The sequence below is a fragment of the Spodoptera frugiperda genome, chromosome 10, assembly GCF_023101765.2.
Source record: "Spodoptera frugiperda isolate SF20-4 chromosome 10, AGI-APGP_CSIRO_Sfru_2.0, whole genome shotgun sequence".
Lineage (NCBI taxonomy): Eukaryota > Metazoa > Arthropoda > Insecta > Lepidoptera > Noctuidae > Spodoptera > Spodoptera frugiperda.
Window position 1 is genome coordinate 964632 of NC_064221.1, and position 17153 is coordinate 981784.

Below are 17153 nucleotides of genomic sequence, written 5' to 3' on the forward strand. Positions count from 1 at the left end.
TTTCATAGGCAAGAATATATTTTACTAACAAAATTATCATCATTGGTGTAAAAAAATCCACTGAATAAGAAAAAATAGAGCACAATTTTGTTCACACTCCATTCTACTGAACGTATCCGTGCTTGGTGAGCGTCTGTTCCACTTCCTTGACGTACTTCTCCGCCACTTTCTGGCTGCGCAGCGTAGCCACCTGGAGAAGAACATTACGTGAACAAAGTAATACTTGTATGCCCAGTGTACCACAACCTCCAGTAGGTTAGCAACTCCTCTGCTAAGCTATTTTGTAATTTTCAAAGGGCTTTGAGATATGGGCTTGTGGAGGCCTACTACAATTCGAAAGATTAAAAGTAAACTTGATTGCGAACCGCTATGTCATTGGGTTTGAAAATAATTTCGAAAAAGTTGAAAGGGAGGATGCGATCGAGCTTACTTTGAAAGTACGAATTCATAGTTACAGAACAGCCTAGCTGGTGTGGGGATTGGCGCAGATTGCTTACCATCAGGTGATTCGTCTGCAATCGTTGCTTGACTCTTAGTTTGTTCGATTGGTAATTATTAATGAATGTCTCATACCTTCTCCTTGATGACGGCCTTCTCGTACTTCTCCTGCTGTTCCTGCTCCATGCGGAGCGCCACGCCTTCGTTGTGGATCTTCTCGCGAAGGTCAGCCCTAATACAATATAACTGAATTAATTTTTGCCCTATAGTGGATCCAGCGATTTACAGTATTTTTAAACGTTACCCCCACACTAGGATTTTCTCTTGTGTCGTGGGTGCGTTTACAAATATACTAGTTCACAATCACATGTACACAAGACACCCAGACCCGAAACAACAATTTTCGATCGAACCCGCTACACGTTGCACGGCAGACGGTTACCCAAACACCGCGCCAACCGTTGCAATCAAATGATGGATGAAAAGCTGTTGACTGGTTCATGAGATAGTTAACCGACAGACGGATAGATGGATGGACAAGGGATTACCCATTACCCTAGTATGGAACCCCATAAAGTCTCAATGAAGGCTATCATTTTTACTCACCAAATGGCACTACTATAGCATGGGGTCTGTATGTCCAACACAACATTAGCAAGTGAAGTAATGAGTAGTTTAGCATGAGGTCTGTTTGTATATACCTGGCACGTTCCTTGTCATTGATCTGTTTCATGATGGCTTGTCGGTGTCGCTCGATCTGAGCCTTCCGCTTGTCCTCCAACTAGGAAAGGAAATGAGATCATTATGAAATGCATTATATTGTGCCACTAGCAAATCCGGCGAACTCGGTTTCGCCACCAATTATTTTCCCTGTTTTCTTGCTTTATTTAATTTATTTCTTTGCTATAAACCTCACGAGCCGAAGACCTTTCCAACGAATGAAAAACCGTCAGGAAGGAAAACCCGACTTATTTTTATACTATAGAAAATTACATTACATCTAAAAATAAATCTGAAAGTTCAACTTATCTGCAAAACTTAAAAATAGCTTAAGTACAGCTGATGTCTAACTGTAAAATCCCTGCGTAGTTGATTAATATAAATATTTTAATTACAGCCATAATAAAAAAGGCTATTACCTCCTTCTCCCTTCGTATGAACTCTTCATTCTGCCGCGCTGCGTTGTTGAAGCTCTGTTCGTCTTTGGCTATCTCACGGGCGATGAGACGGTGGATGTCGTTGATCTGCGAATACAAAGCTGATATAGAACAGTCTGTGTGCTTCTTACGCTGCTTGTATACCGGATTGGATAATATTTCTCCGTTTTAGAGAAAAGACAATGGGATTGGTCCACTCCTCTTAAGGGTCTGTTTACACAGACCGGCTCGAAGAGCATCGGCGCGCATTTTTCTCTTCACACAGACCGGATTGTATACACTTGGAGTCGATCGCAGCGGAGTCGCCAACTACACCGGCTGGAAGCGGATGCGCTCGGAGCCGATCGGCTGCGCGAGCAAGAAAGAGCACGCGATCGGAGCCGATCAGCTCCGTTTATTATTTCACACCAAGCGCCGTCAAGCATTTTTAATGACAAAAACAGTGCACATTAAAAAATAAACCTTAATACCAATAGTAAAAACTCTGTTTTCAACTTGATAAAAATTTGCTCTCCTCTCCGAGCCATATCCGCCCACTACTAAAAATGTAGTAAGTTAGTTTACCTGTTGCACCCTAGCTTCATGCAGCTGCTTCATCTCCCTGTTCCTCTTGATGGCCGCGTCCCTCTCTTTGCGTCGGTACTCTCGCTCCACGTCCTCCTGTATCTTCAAGTTGCGGATGCGCTCCAATTCCTCTTTCAGCTCTTGTTCAGCCTGTTAGCACATATATAAGAATGTACGGCATTACATCTAGAGTAATTGATTTTCAACTTAATCACAAAGTTATGAGGTTGAAATTCTATTGAATCAATTTCTATCGTTATCACTATCGAGATTTTCTTGGCTGTGCTTACCTTCTGAGCCTTTGAAATATGGTCAATGCCTTTCTGCTTAGCCGCTTTAACAGCCTCCGCTTCCGCCTTGTTTTTCGATTCTCGTTCTTGTTTCTGTTTCAAGAAGTTCGCAATTCGCAAGTCCATGATGCGTTCTTCTTCATTCTGTAGCTGTTTGTAGTAGAGCAGCTCCGCATTGCCTGCAAAATATAGTAGTCTTCCAGAATGTCCACAATGAATCTAAAACCTACCTTACTATCTTCAATATACGGTTCAAAATTGGTTAAATATCTGCGCTATAAAACTCGTATGAGTTACCTTGATCGAGCATTTCCTTCAATTTATTCTGCCTCTGTTGTTTCTCCTTGAGTTTCTGCGCCTCATCTATCTGCATGGCGATATTGGCCTGGTTCACGCGAATACTCTCTTCTTCTATGCGCTCAGCTTCCATAATCTAGAATATGAAAATAATTGGTCATTTGGCGTTCCATATTACCACTGGTTATCTCAATAGGAGATACCCAAGCTAGGGTGTGGTGCTACCCGATCCGGAGCTGTGGACAACGTAACAAGTTAGTAGGGGGGTTCCGGTTCAAAGCAGGAGAAAGAACGGAGTGGTTGTTTTTATACAGTCGCTTCGCCGTCCTGGCAGTAAGCGGGTTCGTGGCCAAACGCAGACTTATCAACGTTAAAAAAAAAGTAAGAGTCTGAAACTCCCTCTCGCTTCACTCTAGGCGGGATTTTTGGATTCATTGGCTCATTGGATGATATTTCCCTCTCAAAAAAGAGTGTGATGCTACGTTAAAAATAAAACAAATTATATGGACTTTGGTGAAATTCATGGTCGCCGGTGTTACCTTGGCAGTTTCATGAGCTTGGATCTGCTCTTTGAGTGCGGAGAGGTTGTGCAGCCGCAGTCGGTGACGGCGGTCCTCTTCCTCTTGCGCCCTGTTCACAGCGGCTTGGCGGTTCTCTTCCATTATGGCGTCCAATCTTGCAAATAAATATAGAAAAATGAATAAATGACTGCCTCGTTGGTCGAGTGGTCGTAAGTGCGACTGCCGGCCAAGTGGTCTCAGTTTCGATAAAAGGGTGGGGCAAAGTATTATTGGGGTTTTTTCGGTTTTAAAATTCTTTGGTAGTAGCACAGAGTCTGGATTTTTTCCCATTATTATGGCAATTGACTCACTCCCTATTACATGGGACTTAAATAAACACAAATTAACACAAATTTATGGTGAAAAGTGAGTGTACATTGTATAGCGGTTCTACGTGCTGTTATATGCACCTCTGCCTACCCCTTCGGGGATAAAAGGCGTGACGTTGCGTAAAATGAAGAAACATAATTTTTGGGAAATAGAGGTTCTTGTAAATCGCGTAAAATATCATCATAATTGCCACAAACATTGCCTTCTTCAGTTAGTAAAACTCTTCAAATTCCTACCTCCTCTGTTCATCATCAAGTTCCTTCTTGATGAGTTCTTTCTCAGTGATCTGCGCGTCTCTGATGGCGTGGCACTTGGACGCCAGGATGATGCGGTTGCAGAGACGAGGACCCTGCATATTGTCAGCTCGCAGCACTGGATAACGGATAGTAATAAATAAATGAGAAAAAATCAGACATTAATATGTAGGTACTTATTTTACTATTTCAACTACGTGTAGAAGTGTAGTTTCACGCTAAATAAAAGATTCCCAAGTACACTCAGCTTGTAGAAATACCTCTCTAGCCCGATTTGAAACACGACCTATAGCATAAGGGTCTTCAAAGAAGGCGTAATGAAATTCCTTCACGGCCGGCAATGTACTCGAAATGTCTCTAGTATGCAGGAGCAAGGTGACCGTTTCTATAAGATGGTCCATTGAAAAATTCTAGAGGTAGCTTTTGGCTATTAGATAATAAACGCTGCGATCGATAGGAGCCGAGCAGCGGTTGAAACCGCGCGGGAGTAGTTAGAAAGAAATATTAACGTGTTTTCAGGTAATACTAGGTTCCGGAGCTGCGGACAACGTAAAAGGTTACCGGGGCTCCGGCTCAAAGCAGGAGAAGGAACGGGGTGGTTTTTAGTCAGTAAGAGTCTGACACTCCCTCCCGCCTCACCCAAGGCGGGAGGAGTCATTGGATGATTTTCCCCCCTCAAAAAAAAAAAAAAAAGGTAATACTAGGTACTGTCATTTAGTTTTCATTCATAGTTCTTACTTTCAGCTCTAGACATGGTATGCGCAGCCTGATCTGGTCCCTCAAGCTCAGGGTCTGCAGTGCCGGTAGCAGCTTCAGCTCCTGGCTGTGGCTTCAGGTTCTTCTTCAGCTGCTGTTTCCTGATCTCAGACTGCTTGGCAGCTTTCTGTATGGCTGCTTCTTGAGCGTGCATCGCGGCTAGCTGCTCTTCTTGGGAAACAATCTAGAAAGATAAATTACCTACTATGGTCTGTGCTTTACCCAAATATGGCCTGTCTCGCACAACAAAACTGTGGAATGAGCTGTCGTCAGCGGTATTTCTGAACCGATACGACCTTCAAGGAAAGAGCGTACTCCTTTTTAAATCGCACAACGCATCTGTGACTCCTCGGGTGTTGCGGGTGTTCATGGGCGGTGTTTATCGCTTACCATCAGGTGGCTTTGGGTAAAGCAATAGGTACTTGGTATTCCAACTTCGGAATTCTCAGTAATGGTGATTCGTAAATGTAATAGTTGCTTGGTGTTTAGAACTGGGGAAAATTATGTAGACATTATGCTTGCCTTTAAACTTTAGGTAAAAAAGCGGCTGTATTTGCATAGGTAAGTTAGGTAAGACCTAGGTAAGATATATACACAACGATCACCTGGGCTTGTTGCTTCAGCCTCTCATACTCATTCTTATGCATGATGGCAGGGTAAAAGTTGGGCTTCTTCTTTGGGACGATCAGTTTCCTAAAGGTGCCTGTTTGCGGGACCATAATGATTTCCTTGTTCATATCCTCGCATTTGTGAATCGGGCGCTTGGTGATCGGGAACTTGAGCCGACATTGCGAAGGTCTGATTATAAAAAAATATTATTTATTACTATTAGTAAGACTATACATACCATATACGTATTTATATAAAACTTTAAACAGAGAAGAGTGGAAGGAGGGTGGGGAGGTCTTTGCCCTGTAGTGGGACGATCATGGCTGAAAATGGATTGAAATTGAAGACCATACGTTTTGGAGTGAGATCAACATTTAAATGATAGAATCGCAGTTTCGTTTCGAGTCTTTTGAAGATAGAAAGGGAATTAGGTACATTCAGTTTTGAACAGAAGGTGATGGGGCCTCCGTTTACCCCTTCAGGGATAAAGTAAAATAATTTACCTATGTAATTGGTAGCATCCAGGTTCTTCTCCGTAGCGGACTGTATGGTACGGTATGCCCTCGTGGGCGCTCTTGTAAACTTTAGGCATTGTAAAATAATATAATAGAAAATTAAATAGTACGCAAACGTTTATTTATGAAGGAATTTCAATTCTTTAGTCGTTGCTTGGCAATAGATTTTTGTTTATTTGTTGCGATGTGAAGTGTGATTGATGGTCAATAATTTATTGTAGTTTTTTCTCTTTAAATAGTAAGTCGATTCGATTTCATTCTAATAAGATTATAATACTACTATGTTTTCATATACATTATTATTTATTTATTTTTTCTAAAAAATTAATAATTACCTCAGACTATTTTTCATTTATGGTAACTTTTAGCTGTCACTTCAGAAAAGTCGTCAGACAGGTGTCAAAAATGACAGTTATCAGAATCAGACAGAATGAACGTGACAGTGCTTCGTAGAACCCGGGAAAGATTTGAAATAAAATAATAAAATTTTACAAAAATGCCACAATTTATTACTCTCGACGAAAATGTTCTCACACATTGTTCCGAGTTACATCAATAACCTGAGTAATAAATCAACATAATTGCTCTAAATGACTTGTGTTTGTTGTCGTGAACTTATATTTTGAGGTTATTTCATGATAAATTTACATAACTTTAAATTACTTGTTGGTTTTAAATTAAACTGTTAATATGGAGCGTAAGGGTAAATCGAAATCGTTTAAATCTACGCATTTCCCACCTTTAGTGGTAAGTTTGAATATTTTTGAAAATTGCATCAGTTATTTGGTTTTACTAAGAGGCTGTGTAATGAATAAATGCTTGTTTTAGGCGGGGGCTATAGCTGGTGTGTCTGTAGATGTGACCCTGTACCCTCTGGATACACTAAAGACTCGGTTGCAGAGTGCTCAAGGTTTCCAAAAAGCTGGCGGCTTCAGTGGTGTCTACAGAGGTGTGTTAACATTATGTTTTAACTATCTCTCTATATTTATATAGAAATCAATTGCTGTTCTTTACTCGCGTTAAAACTCGAGAATGGCTGAATTATTTGTAGAAGTCCATGGAAGGTTTAAATGGTGAGAAAATAATGTTTGCGGTACAATGTTTGCCAGTTTAACAAGTTAAAAATAAATGAATTTGTCCACTATAAAAATCTGTGGGAAATAATCCATTTGTTTGTTTTTTAAAGTATTTACTTATTGCTGATTATGACATTAATATTTCTTACACAATATTTTACACCTGTTGCATGATACCAGTATCATTATGCTAATACAGGACCATAATGTATAAAGTATAGGTAGTATAATAATACAGAGCCAGAATGTAAGTCTATAAGTAGTTTATAAATGATAATTACTAAGTATTATTGTAAGAAACTGTCATAAAATATTATTTGATAAATTAGATGCAAAAAGGTATTAGCGATTAGCTCAATTTGCATTTTAAAATAGTCTTTGTATAAAATTCACATGATTTTATATTCAACTAGCTTCTGCTAGCGGCTTCACCTGCATTAATGCAGGATAAAAGTATCACCCAAGTCAGTTCATACCCTGTATGTATACAAAATTTCTTCAATTGCCATTTAGTAGTTTCAGCATGATTGATGGACGAACAAACAAACTTTTACATTTGTAATATTAGTGTGATTCAATGTAAATACAAGTATTGTTAAAATATAATAATAAACACATATCTTAAACTATGAAGGAGGATAGGGAAGTCTTTGCCCTACAGTGGGACGATCATGGCTGAAATCTAATCTAATCTAATAACTGCCTACTAGTTCAGCTGATTACAAAGTTGGTACCTAAAGAATGGACAGACTGACTATCATGCAATGTTGAAACTATTGTAGGTAATTGAACAAATTGGCTCGACTACATCCTTATGCAAAAAGAAAATTTTACAATCTGTATGATTTTTTTTTAGTAGTGACTCTAAGTAAATTTTATAATTTACTAGCGACCCGCCTCAGCTTTGCATGGGTGCAATGGTGATATATTATGCATGTATTATACATATTATAAACCTACCTCTTGAATCACTCTATCTATTAAAAAAATCGCATCAAAATCTGTTGCGTAGTTTTAAAGATTTAAACATACAAAGGGACAGAGAAAGCGACTTTGTTTTATACTATGTAGTAAAACAGCTAGTAATTTTTCAATTATCTTTACATTGACTCCATTTATTTCAGGTCTGCTAACCGTAGCTGCAACGTCTATGCCCACAACAGCACTGTTCTTTGTATCGTATGAAGCTACCAAGACCCTCTGCCAGCCCCTGGTGGCCACACAGTACACTCCTATGGTGCACATGTTCGCAGCCAGTGTCGGTGAAGTGGTGAGTCAAATACCTATTATATTACGTACTAGCTACTTCCTCGCGGTTTCACCTACTCTGCTCGGCTCCTATTGATCGTAGCGTGAAGTTTTATAGCCTATAGCCTTCCTCGACAAATACACTATCCAACACAAAAATAATTATTCAAATCGGACCTGTAATTCCGGAGATTAGCGTGTTCAAGCAAACAAACAAACTCTTCAGCTTTATATATTATTTATTAGTAATTAGTATAGATTTTATTGGATTCTCTATTTATGTGAAAGTTAAAGTAAAAAAAATCAGGGCCGAATTAGGGCGCAAGGACCTAGGGCCAGGGGCCCGGGTGAAAGGTGGCATATCATTTTTTCATTATGTGTCAAAGTTTCGTGTGTGAGCTAAGATGACTTGCAAATTAATCTCTATTGTCACATGACATAATGACTAGTACTAAGCACAATGATTAATAATCTTGTGTGTGTTCAGTTGCTTAGCATATTTTATTATGTATGTATACAAATTAGCATATATTATATTCATACCATATTATTTCTTTAGTAATTATGTCTGAACTCTGAATGCCTTGATCTGTCTAGTAAGTCTAGATATTTATCTATAGCCTACTTACCTACCTATTGAATGTTTCTATTGTTTGACACCTTAATTTCTCACGGAGCTTAGTCTCCGACTAGTCTGTCTACGTCAGTTTGTTATTTTTCAACCGAATTCAAAAAAATAAAGTGGTTCTTAGTTATTTCTTACAATAACTTTTATTTTTTCTGCAATAAGTTTGTAAGTATCCTATTCAATTATCATAAGAATTAAGTAACTTCTCCATAAATAACTCTTATTTCGTCATTGTTTGCCTAATTTAAACTGTTAGAGACGCATCTGACGACCTCGGAAGATTTTCTTTCAACATTTATGAGCTAATTGGTTTAGTTCTTATATTGAGGAAACTTTCTTTAAAGCATAAACTGCCGAAAGAAATTCGTTGAAAGCAAATTCTCCGCTAAGCGTCTGTCACCAGTGACCGACGTAGCGGTAAACTTGTTAATGAAGTCAGCGTGACAATGTAACTGCTAAATCATTCATAAGCCGTAACAGGAAACTTCTAGATAAGATAAGAAGATTTGCCATATTCTCCATGCTTCCCAGACAGCCTGGAGACTATAGTTCAAATGATCCAGGTTTAGCAGAAACCTTCCTTCCTTCCTTGCCTCCCTAATGTGTAATCTCTCAATTGGCTCTTACCGAGATTAGCATGAAGATTAGGGATAGTAACCACTACCACAAGGCTTGTTGATTTTTTTATTTATTATATTTAAATTTTGTTGTAGCTAGCGTGTCTGATCCGCGTCCCCACCGAAATAGCGAAACAGAGGAAACAAACATACGTCGGTACCAACTCCAAGAGTAGCGTATCCATACTGTTACATGTGAGTATTTATTTATTTTTTATTATTTTAAGAGATTTACTTCAAATACACAATAAATAGCACACAGCTTGTCTGACGTCGTGGGTTCTTGTGTATCTTAAAAGAAAATCACCACCAAAAAGTCCGCTGATTTATTGAATTACTAAGTATTATTGAAAGATTCTGATCTTCCATATTTTTTGTGTGTTTTGCATTCTTAGTGATGTCGAACACCATCATCATATCATTTAGACGTCTTACATTTACTATATCACAAAACTTTCACCTTTGGTTTAGGTACCTACACTTGGATCTCCTAAAGAACAATAACTTTACTTAATATAATAACATTGTTTCTGCCCCAGGCATACAAGACCGAAGGTTTCTTCCGCGGCGTGTATCGCGGTTTCGGCTCCACCGTGCTGCGAGACCTGCCCTTCAGCTTCATAGAGCTGCCAGTCTGGGAGATGCTGAAGACTACAGTCAGGAAATATAACAACGGCGAGATTAGCAGCTTTCAGGTTAGTTATTATACTTACTCGCGGAAGAACTTCTGGTTGAAGAGTAATGCTAAGGAAGTCAAGAAATAGTACTTATCGATAAATGATTGCGAGTTTCCATTAAAAGTATAAAATAAACAATTGTTTCTTTGATTGACCGTAAGTGCGACTGCTAAAGCCGTTTACAATTTCCTTAATCATGACATCCTGAAACCAGCATTATTAAATTTATTTGATTTTAAATGAGATTTACCTATTACTAATGATAAACCTCGCGAAAAGTGAGTATCCTATAATACCCCTGTTAATAGTATCTAACAGTATCCCTGCAGCAACAGTTCTGAAATCTTGATTAAACCTTTCATTTTCAGAGTGCAATCTGCGGCTCAATAGCAGGTGGCTTCGCAGCGGTCCTAACAACGCCTTTAGACCTCGCCAAAACCCGCATCATGTTATCAGACGGGTACAGAGTATCAGGGAAGATGAGGATCAGACCAGTCCTGACTTCCATCTACATAGAGTCAGGGTTCAAAGGTCTCTTCGCTGGAGTCATGCCAAGGATGACAGCCATCATGATTGGAGGATTCGTCTTTTTCGGAGTATATGAAGATGTGAAGAAGTATGTTGAAAAATATTTCGATAGGAGATAGCATTTGGTGTTAAATTTGTAAATTTTTCTTGTGACCCGCTGCAAGCATTATGTGGTTTTGGAACTTGGCTACCAATATGACTGTTCTAGTTATAAGTACTGTTTAAGGCTCTACACAAGTACCTAAATCAATAGGCTCACATGGGACTTACAACATAAATTGTGAAGAAGTAGGTGTACATTGTACAGTGGCAATTACATGTCGCAGTGTGCACCTCTGCCTACCCTTTGGGGATTAAAGGCGTGACGTTATATAAAAAACAAGTACCTAAGCACGTTCAGGGCTATTTAAACGTACATAAATTAAAGACTGGTGTCAATCTACCTAGAAAGTTTATTTGGTAGTTTTCTATTAAACAGCTGGACTGATCCTGATGAGATTTGTTACAGAGATAGATAGGATTTTGGAGTCGATTACACGTACTTTCCTTACAGAAACTAATTTACAAGGCAGGTCATTCACTGTACAATATGATGGTGCTTAAGTTTTATTCTAAGATTTGTATAATAATGCTGAAATGAGTCGTTTGTATGAGATGTTTTCTATATTTTGATTACCTATATTGTAAGGTGCAATATTTGAAATTATTTATTTATGAAATTGACAGTATTTTGACTTGTATGTTATATTTTCCTTTATTTTTTGAAAGCACTGGCCTAATAGGGATTTGATAGTATTAGAAGGTACATACCAAAGACCAAAGAAATGTTATTTTATCAATATTTTTTAAAATGTAAGGATTTTAGTTTTTGTTTGGTAGTTTGGGTCTTAACATTAGTTCCTAATTTATAGTATACCTCATGTAATTTTGTTGGTGTATGGTTGTAAAATCGAATAGTAGATAGCTATGTATTTGAGATACATTGTGTATATTTAATGTGGTTGAATTTGTTATGTAAATAGTTATTAGTTCTGTGATGTTTTTCAATAAAATGTTGGAATTTAAGTTCTGTGTTTCTTTTTGGGTCCACATTTAAATTTTCTCCTGGGTCGTGAGTGCGTTTACAAACTCTCACATTACATACAGACCTGGAACACAGAGTAGAGCGAGAACCGAAACTGCAACTAGACCGTTTTGCGTTGCCATCTGGTTAACGCGTATTTATGAACAGGATGTTTTACTAAAGATCAGCAAATAATGGGTTTACATGGTCGTGTTACGAAATAATTGTTATAAATTTTTTTCGATTCGATATGACAAGAAAGTCATACATAAACTAAAGGTACTATCATAAAAATACTGAGAGTTCTTCCAAATATGTTTGAGGTTTAATGAACCGGGCACATTCCACCATAATGTCCTCAAGGTCATTCCCACTCTGTCACCCAATCAGCAAGTGACGTGTTTATGGGGGATTTAACATAAGAGAAGTGATGAATTAGTTGTTTTTTTAGCTAGGACCTACAGTTTTCGAGATATTGTAAGATCGAATACATTTCGGAGAGTGTGCGGAGGAATTGCACAACTTGGTTCCTCCTAGTCCTGTCCATCATCGAACCACAAGACAATCGGCGAGGCGTTACCGTTTCATGGTGGATATCCCACCCACTCGCAGCACAAGGCAGCTTGAAGCGAACTTCAAGCTTCCTTGTGCGAACCGCTGAGTGGAACTCCTTGCCGGAGTCTGTGTTTCCTGGGTGTGTATAACCTGGGTGTCTTCAAAGCCCGAGTGAATAGGTTGCTTATGGGCAGACGTGCTCCATCGTAGGCCGCATCATCACTTACCATCAGGCGAGATAGCGGCCAAACGTCCGTTGTCGGCCCAGAACATATTATGAATTTTGCGTGAAAAAAGAAAAAAAAATTACTTGTTTTCTCTCATGTTAGGTTGGGCCCATGTGTACCTATAACCTGCTGGTGGGACCCATGTATATAATAAAAACAACATTTGCCTTTAAATAAACCTTTATTGTTCAAAAGTAACCACAACAATTTTATACATTTTACCTTATACAAGTATTATACAGTTGATATACACGTTTAAATCTACAATATACAAAATATCTAAAGCGAAATCAAAATTAAAATTTTAAATTGTTACAATCAATCTAAAATTTTATTTTCTGGACGCGATCAATGTTAGTACAGAATCAAATTAAATACTTTAAAATCGATCACATCCAAAATGTTAAATGTTAATATATTAATTAGATTTTTATTTAACTGTTTATGTATAAACTAAAATACTGTAATTACACGTATAGCTAAATTAATTGTGACGCATATTTACTAGTTTATTCAATATACATATTATAATAATGTTATTTTAATTGTAGTTTTACAATCAGCCGCCGGTTTTGTAAGAAAACAGTAGGCATTAGGTACTGTCGACAGGGTCGGACTTGGTTTTAAGGGCCCCGGTGACAATGGCTCAGGGGCCCGTGGTCAAAACAGATCGAAGAAATTGTTTTATATTTTAAGCCAAGTCTTAGTTACGTTAGGGCCCCGGAAAGCTATTGCCATCTTGACTACATGGCCAATCCGACTGTCGACGAAATTCCGTAGTTGACTACTTTTCAATTTCGAATTGAAACTTGATCAACATTTGTGAGTACCTTTATTTAAAATATTCGATTTTGGAAGGAGGAAAGAAGTCGTTTTTGTTCAAAATGTCGACGTTTTTATACAACTGCGCACGTCTTTTTCTAATATAAAGATGTGACAGTTATTTAGGGACTGTGTTGAAATAGATACAATATTATTATAATTAGTTTTTATAAAATATATATGTTTTATAATATTACAGACAAATTCGAGTTTGGAAAATGTATAAAGGCGTCAATCAATGTTTAGTTTGAATAGTAAATTAGGGAAAAAATCTTGTAAAGAACTTACAAGAAAAAATTATAGAAGAAAAATGAAAGGTTTTAAAATATTTAGAGATAGGCAAAACGTATAAAAAGTTTGGAGAACTACAAATATATAGTAGAAAGTTATTAAAACCTTAATAAACTTTATTAATCCATACATAGGATAGATATTTTTTATTTACCAAGTTGTAACTTATACAAAAATATTAAACTTTGGAGTTTCATAGCCGATATAAAGTTCCCATACCTAACTATTTATTTAGGAAACTAAATATAATAGTAGCAAATGTTGCCGCGCCCAAACTTACATAAATCTCCTCAAACACGCTAAGATCTATAAAGTAGTACAGACATTGGATAACAGATGGCGTTGGTATTATAAACTTAATTTTACTTATTAACAAAATCGTTTTCGACTTAATAAATATAGATGGCGTTACTGATTGACATTAAAGATAAACCTTTGATATTTTGTGACTTGATGGTGAACATCGTTTACAAATTATTTTAAATAGATTTTTTGACCAGGAATGTTTAAACCAGCAGTTGTTTCTTTGTTTTAAGTACATATTTCTACACAAGGTATTTAATTTCTAGCAATATTTTTGCAAAACAACCAAAAGATGGCATTAGTAAAAGACACCGCAATAATGATACAAGATAACATTCATAGATGGCGGTGTTAACAAAAAATAACTGTGTTATTAATAAGGCCTATCTTTTTATCTGAAGATAATATTGCTGGTGTGTGACCCGCGGTGTGAGCTGTTGTCCCTGGTGGTGTGACGTCGGAATGGGTTCCAAGATGGCGCCCGACGGGCCGAGGACCGCGCAGTCACTGCTGTGGAACCGCTCGACGCTGTCGATGCCGCAGACACCGAGCCTTGGTTCGAGTTGGACTGTCGAGGCGTTTCTGGTGATGCCTGGAAATTGAGCAAACGATAGTAATCATTTTAATATTTCGAAATTTCTTCAATTCATCATTTTAAAATTTCTTTTCTAAATATGAAAACTTATCGTCAGCATTGACATGTTTGATCAAGACTACGTATAAGCTGATTTTCGACGGACATTTTTGTTACTTGCATCTTTTCCAATAGTGATATAAGATACCGCATATTTCTGTTAAATTATGTTATAAATATTGTGACTTTCAAGTGTCCTGGAACCTATATTGAGTCAAATATTCAAAAGAAATAAACAGTTCAATATACCTTAAGACAGCTCTTATCCATCGGTGTAGCTAGCTTCATAGTGAGTGTATCTCCTGCCTCCTGTATCAGTCTGACCACTTCATCATGAGAGCTCCATTTCACGTCAGTATCGCCAATAGATATTATAAAGTCTCCTTCACGCATACCACCGATCTGAAAAAAACAATGTTTGCATCAGTTAATATTGTAATAAATGAAAGCTCTTTCTTATGTCCTTATTAGAATTTTAATGCAGTAAGGCATTTGTATTTTTTGAACTTAAATGATACTTACATCAGCCAAAGAGTTGGGCTCGACCCCTGCAATAACAACAGGCGCGTCTCCTCTCACTGAGAATCCAAAGCCTTCATCTTCGTTTTTCGCGTTCGACACGTTGTATTCGCTCGCTGCCCTTCTCAAGGGATCCTTTCGCCTTCCATTCTTCACTTTACCATTACACTCCTTCACCCCATTCTCAAGTTTTCCTTCTTTAATCTTATACTCATTCTGCGTATCATAGTCCAAGACTTTGGGATGATATTCATAATTATTATTGTTGTAACTATTTATATACACTCCATTCTGTTTTGTGACCCTGTGTAGTTTCTTCTTTTCATATTCGTTGGAATACTTCTCATCGCTTCTAATTATTTGGTTGTAATAAGTGCTGTTATCTTCCGACCTGTCTCGCTTCTCGCTCCTGTGTTTGCCGTTTCTTGTTTCTTCATAATCTTCAACGTTTCCATTTCGTGGTCTCTCAATGCGGCGGGACCCATCTCTATATTTTTGTAGTTGGACGAGCCGTGGGGCGCTCCAGTGACGTTTGGCGGAGAATATGGCGATTGGACCCAAAGACTTGAATAGATCTTCTACTCTGTGCTGAGCGAAGTCCGGTTGCGTTAGGGCCAGTTGGAATTTCGATGATGCTGTGGGTAAAATAGTTGATTATTTAAGGATGCTACTTAAAAAATATCAGGTGATTAGCTAAAGCGATTGTTAAACTAGTAGAATGTAAAGCTGTGTACTCACGCTGTACGTTGGGCGCGTCGATGAGGTCGGTGAAGTCGTTGGCGTCGTTGTCATTGTGCGCGGCGCCGGCCCCGCGCTCCCGCGCCGCGCGCTCCAGCTGGGCGCGTACTACTAGAGAGATCGCTTCCTTGCCGCGCAACTCACTGGAAGAATAATAACTTTTACATTATTTCCTGCGTACTAAAACTGTCATGTGTGATAACAATCACAAGACTATGAGGATTTGAATGAGGCAGAATTAGTTGGTAATTCATTTACTTTTATATAATTTGCGTACTTGCTACGTATATTACTTTTTGCGAACTGTTTGTAAGAGATAACTTACCGACACATCCTTTGTAGTCTGAGCGCTTCTTCGTACAAAGTGAGCGCCTCAGCGAGATGTGCGCGGCCTAATGCGATCCAATCCACATCAGCGTCCTTCAGCGTTGGAGATATAGAAGAGCCTGAAATCACGCAAAAGCGAGAGGGTTTTGTTTGGTTGGAGATAAAATCATTATTTGTCTACGAAAATAGACGATTTCATAAAAGTTCCACTACTTTGTGGTAAAAAATCCACAACACACCACGTGTACTTTATTATATTTTACTTATTGTAGATTTTTCAGTATGTTTTAAATTACCATTATCGAGATGTGTATCAGCATCGTAGAGCGATGCAAGGCGGCTGGGGGAGCGAGACGATGCTGGCATGTTCAGTAGACCTGTCGCACAATACTGGTGCGCCAACGCTGAAGAAAGATAGCATAAGTATTTTAAACTCTTGTTTAAGATCAAAATTAGGTTTATAAATTAGTCTTTGCCATGTATGTTAAGTGTGTTATTGTAAAATTATACATACCTTTATAAAACTCAGTCTTAACGTGGACTAAAGAGACCCACGAGTATGGCACGTAGTTGAACACACCCTCTGATTGCATCTGTTGACAAGACAAACATTATTGTATGAATACCTTTCCATATAATCCTGAAACTTCACATCCAGATGACATGATGAGATAAAATGTATTAGAAAATATTATTGTAAGCTTTTTATCATTTAGTCAACCAAGCAATATGAAAGTTTTACTAGTCTGAATTTAAATACTTTGTCGCTGGATTAAAATAAAATTGTAACTGCATGTATGTATGCAGGTGGCGACTTATCGTTCTACGTGGAGGACCAAGGGGGAGGCCTTTGTTCAGCAGTGGACGTCTCTCGGCTGATGATGATGATGTATGTATGGTATGGGCCAGTAGTAACCTTGTCGTAGAGCTGCCTGTATGTGTGCGCGAGATGCGCGGCCTCGTGCGCGAGGTCGAGGCAGAGGTCGGGCGCGCGCCGCAGCTCGGGGACCGCCTCGCCCGCCTGCAGCTGCAGCTTCTCGAACAGGCACTCGCGGGCTTGGGCCTGTATAGTCAAATATAATCATTATTACCACCGAGATAAAGTCGAAACCGTGTACTGCTACAATAAC

The 17153-nt window shown here is 38.4% G+C and overlaps 3 protein-coding genes across 3 annotated transcripts in view; 1 reads left to right on the plus strand and 2 right to left on the minus strand.

Annotated features, from left to right (window-relative positions):
- Positions 1-25: 25 nt before the first annotated feature.
- LOC126911084 (cilia- and flagella-associated protein 45) lies at positions 26-5929 on the minus strand. Its single transcript, XM_050696131.1, has 12 exons — positions 5759-5929; positions 5252-5444; positions 4629-4830; positions 3873-4008; positions 3286-3421; positions 2747-2882; positions 2450-2628; positions 2160-2309; positions 1578-1682; positions 1140-1219; positions 574-670; positions 26-190 (listed from the first exon to the last, which is right to left on the minus strand). Exons 1-12 carry the CDS (start codon positions 5845-5847, stop codon positions 104-106), a joined length of 1590 nt encoding a protein of 529 aa, XP_050552088.1. The 5' UTR covers positions 5848-5929; the 3' UTR covers positions 26-103.
- A 248-nt stretch (positions 5930-6177) lies between these two features.
- LOC118277407 (S-adenosylmethionine mitochondrial carrier protein) lies at positions 6178-11609 on the plus strand. Its single transcript, XM_050696135.1, has 6 exons — positions 6178-6517; positions 6599-6719; positions 7971-8116; positions 9436-9534; positions 9879-10034; positions 10385-11609. Exons 1-6 carry the CDS (start codon positions 6461-6463, stop codon positions 10661-10663), a joined length of 858 nt encoding a protein of 285 aa, XP_050552092.1. The 5' UTR covers positions 6178-6460; the 3' UTR covers positions 10664-11609.
- Positions 11610-12551: 942 nt separating this feature from the next.
- The window catches only part of LOC118277558 (rhophilin-2), a 58036-nt gene continuing 53434 nt past the window's right edge, over positions 12552-17153 (minus strand). Inside the window, exons 8-15 of the mRNA XM_035596423.2 lie at positions 16940-17086; positions 16538-16616; positions 16320-16427; positions 16022-16142; positions 15697-15839; positions 14962-15593; positions 14689-14841; positions 12552-14397 (exon numbers count right to left, since the gene is read on the minus strand). Coding sequence (XP_035452316.2) covers positions 14197-14397; positions 14689-14841; positions 14962-15593; positions 15697-15839; positions 16022-16142; positions 16320-16427; positions 16538-16616; positions 16940-17086 — 1584 coding nt within the window. The 3' untranslated portion in view covers positions 12552-14196. The remainder of the gene's footprint in view (positions 14398-14688; positions 14842-14961; positions 15594-15696; positions 15840-16021; positions 16143-16319; positions 16428-16537; positions 16617-16939; positions 17087-17153) is intronic.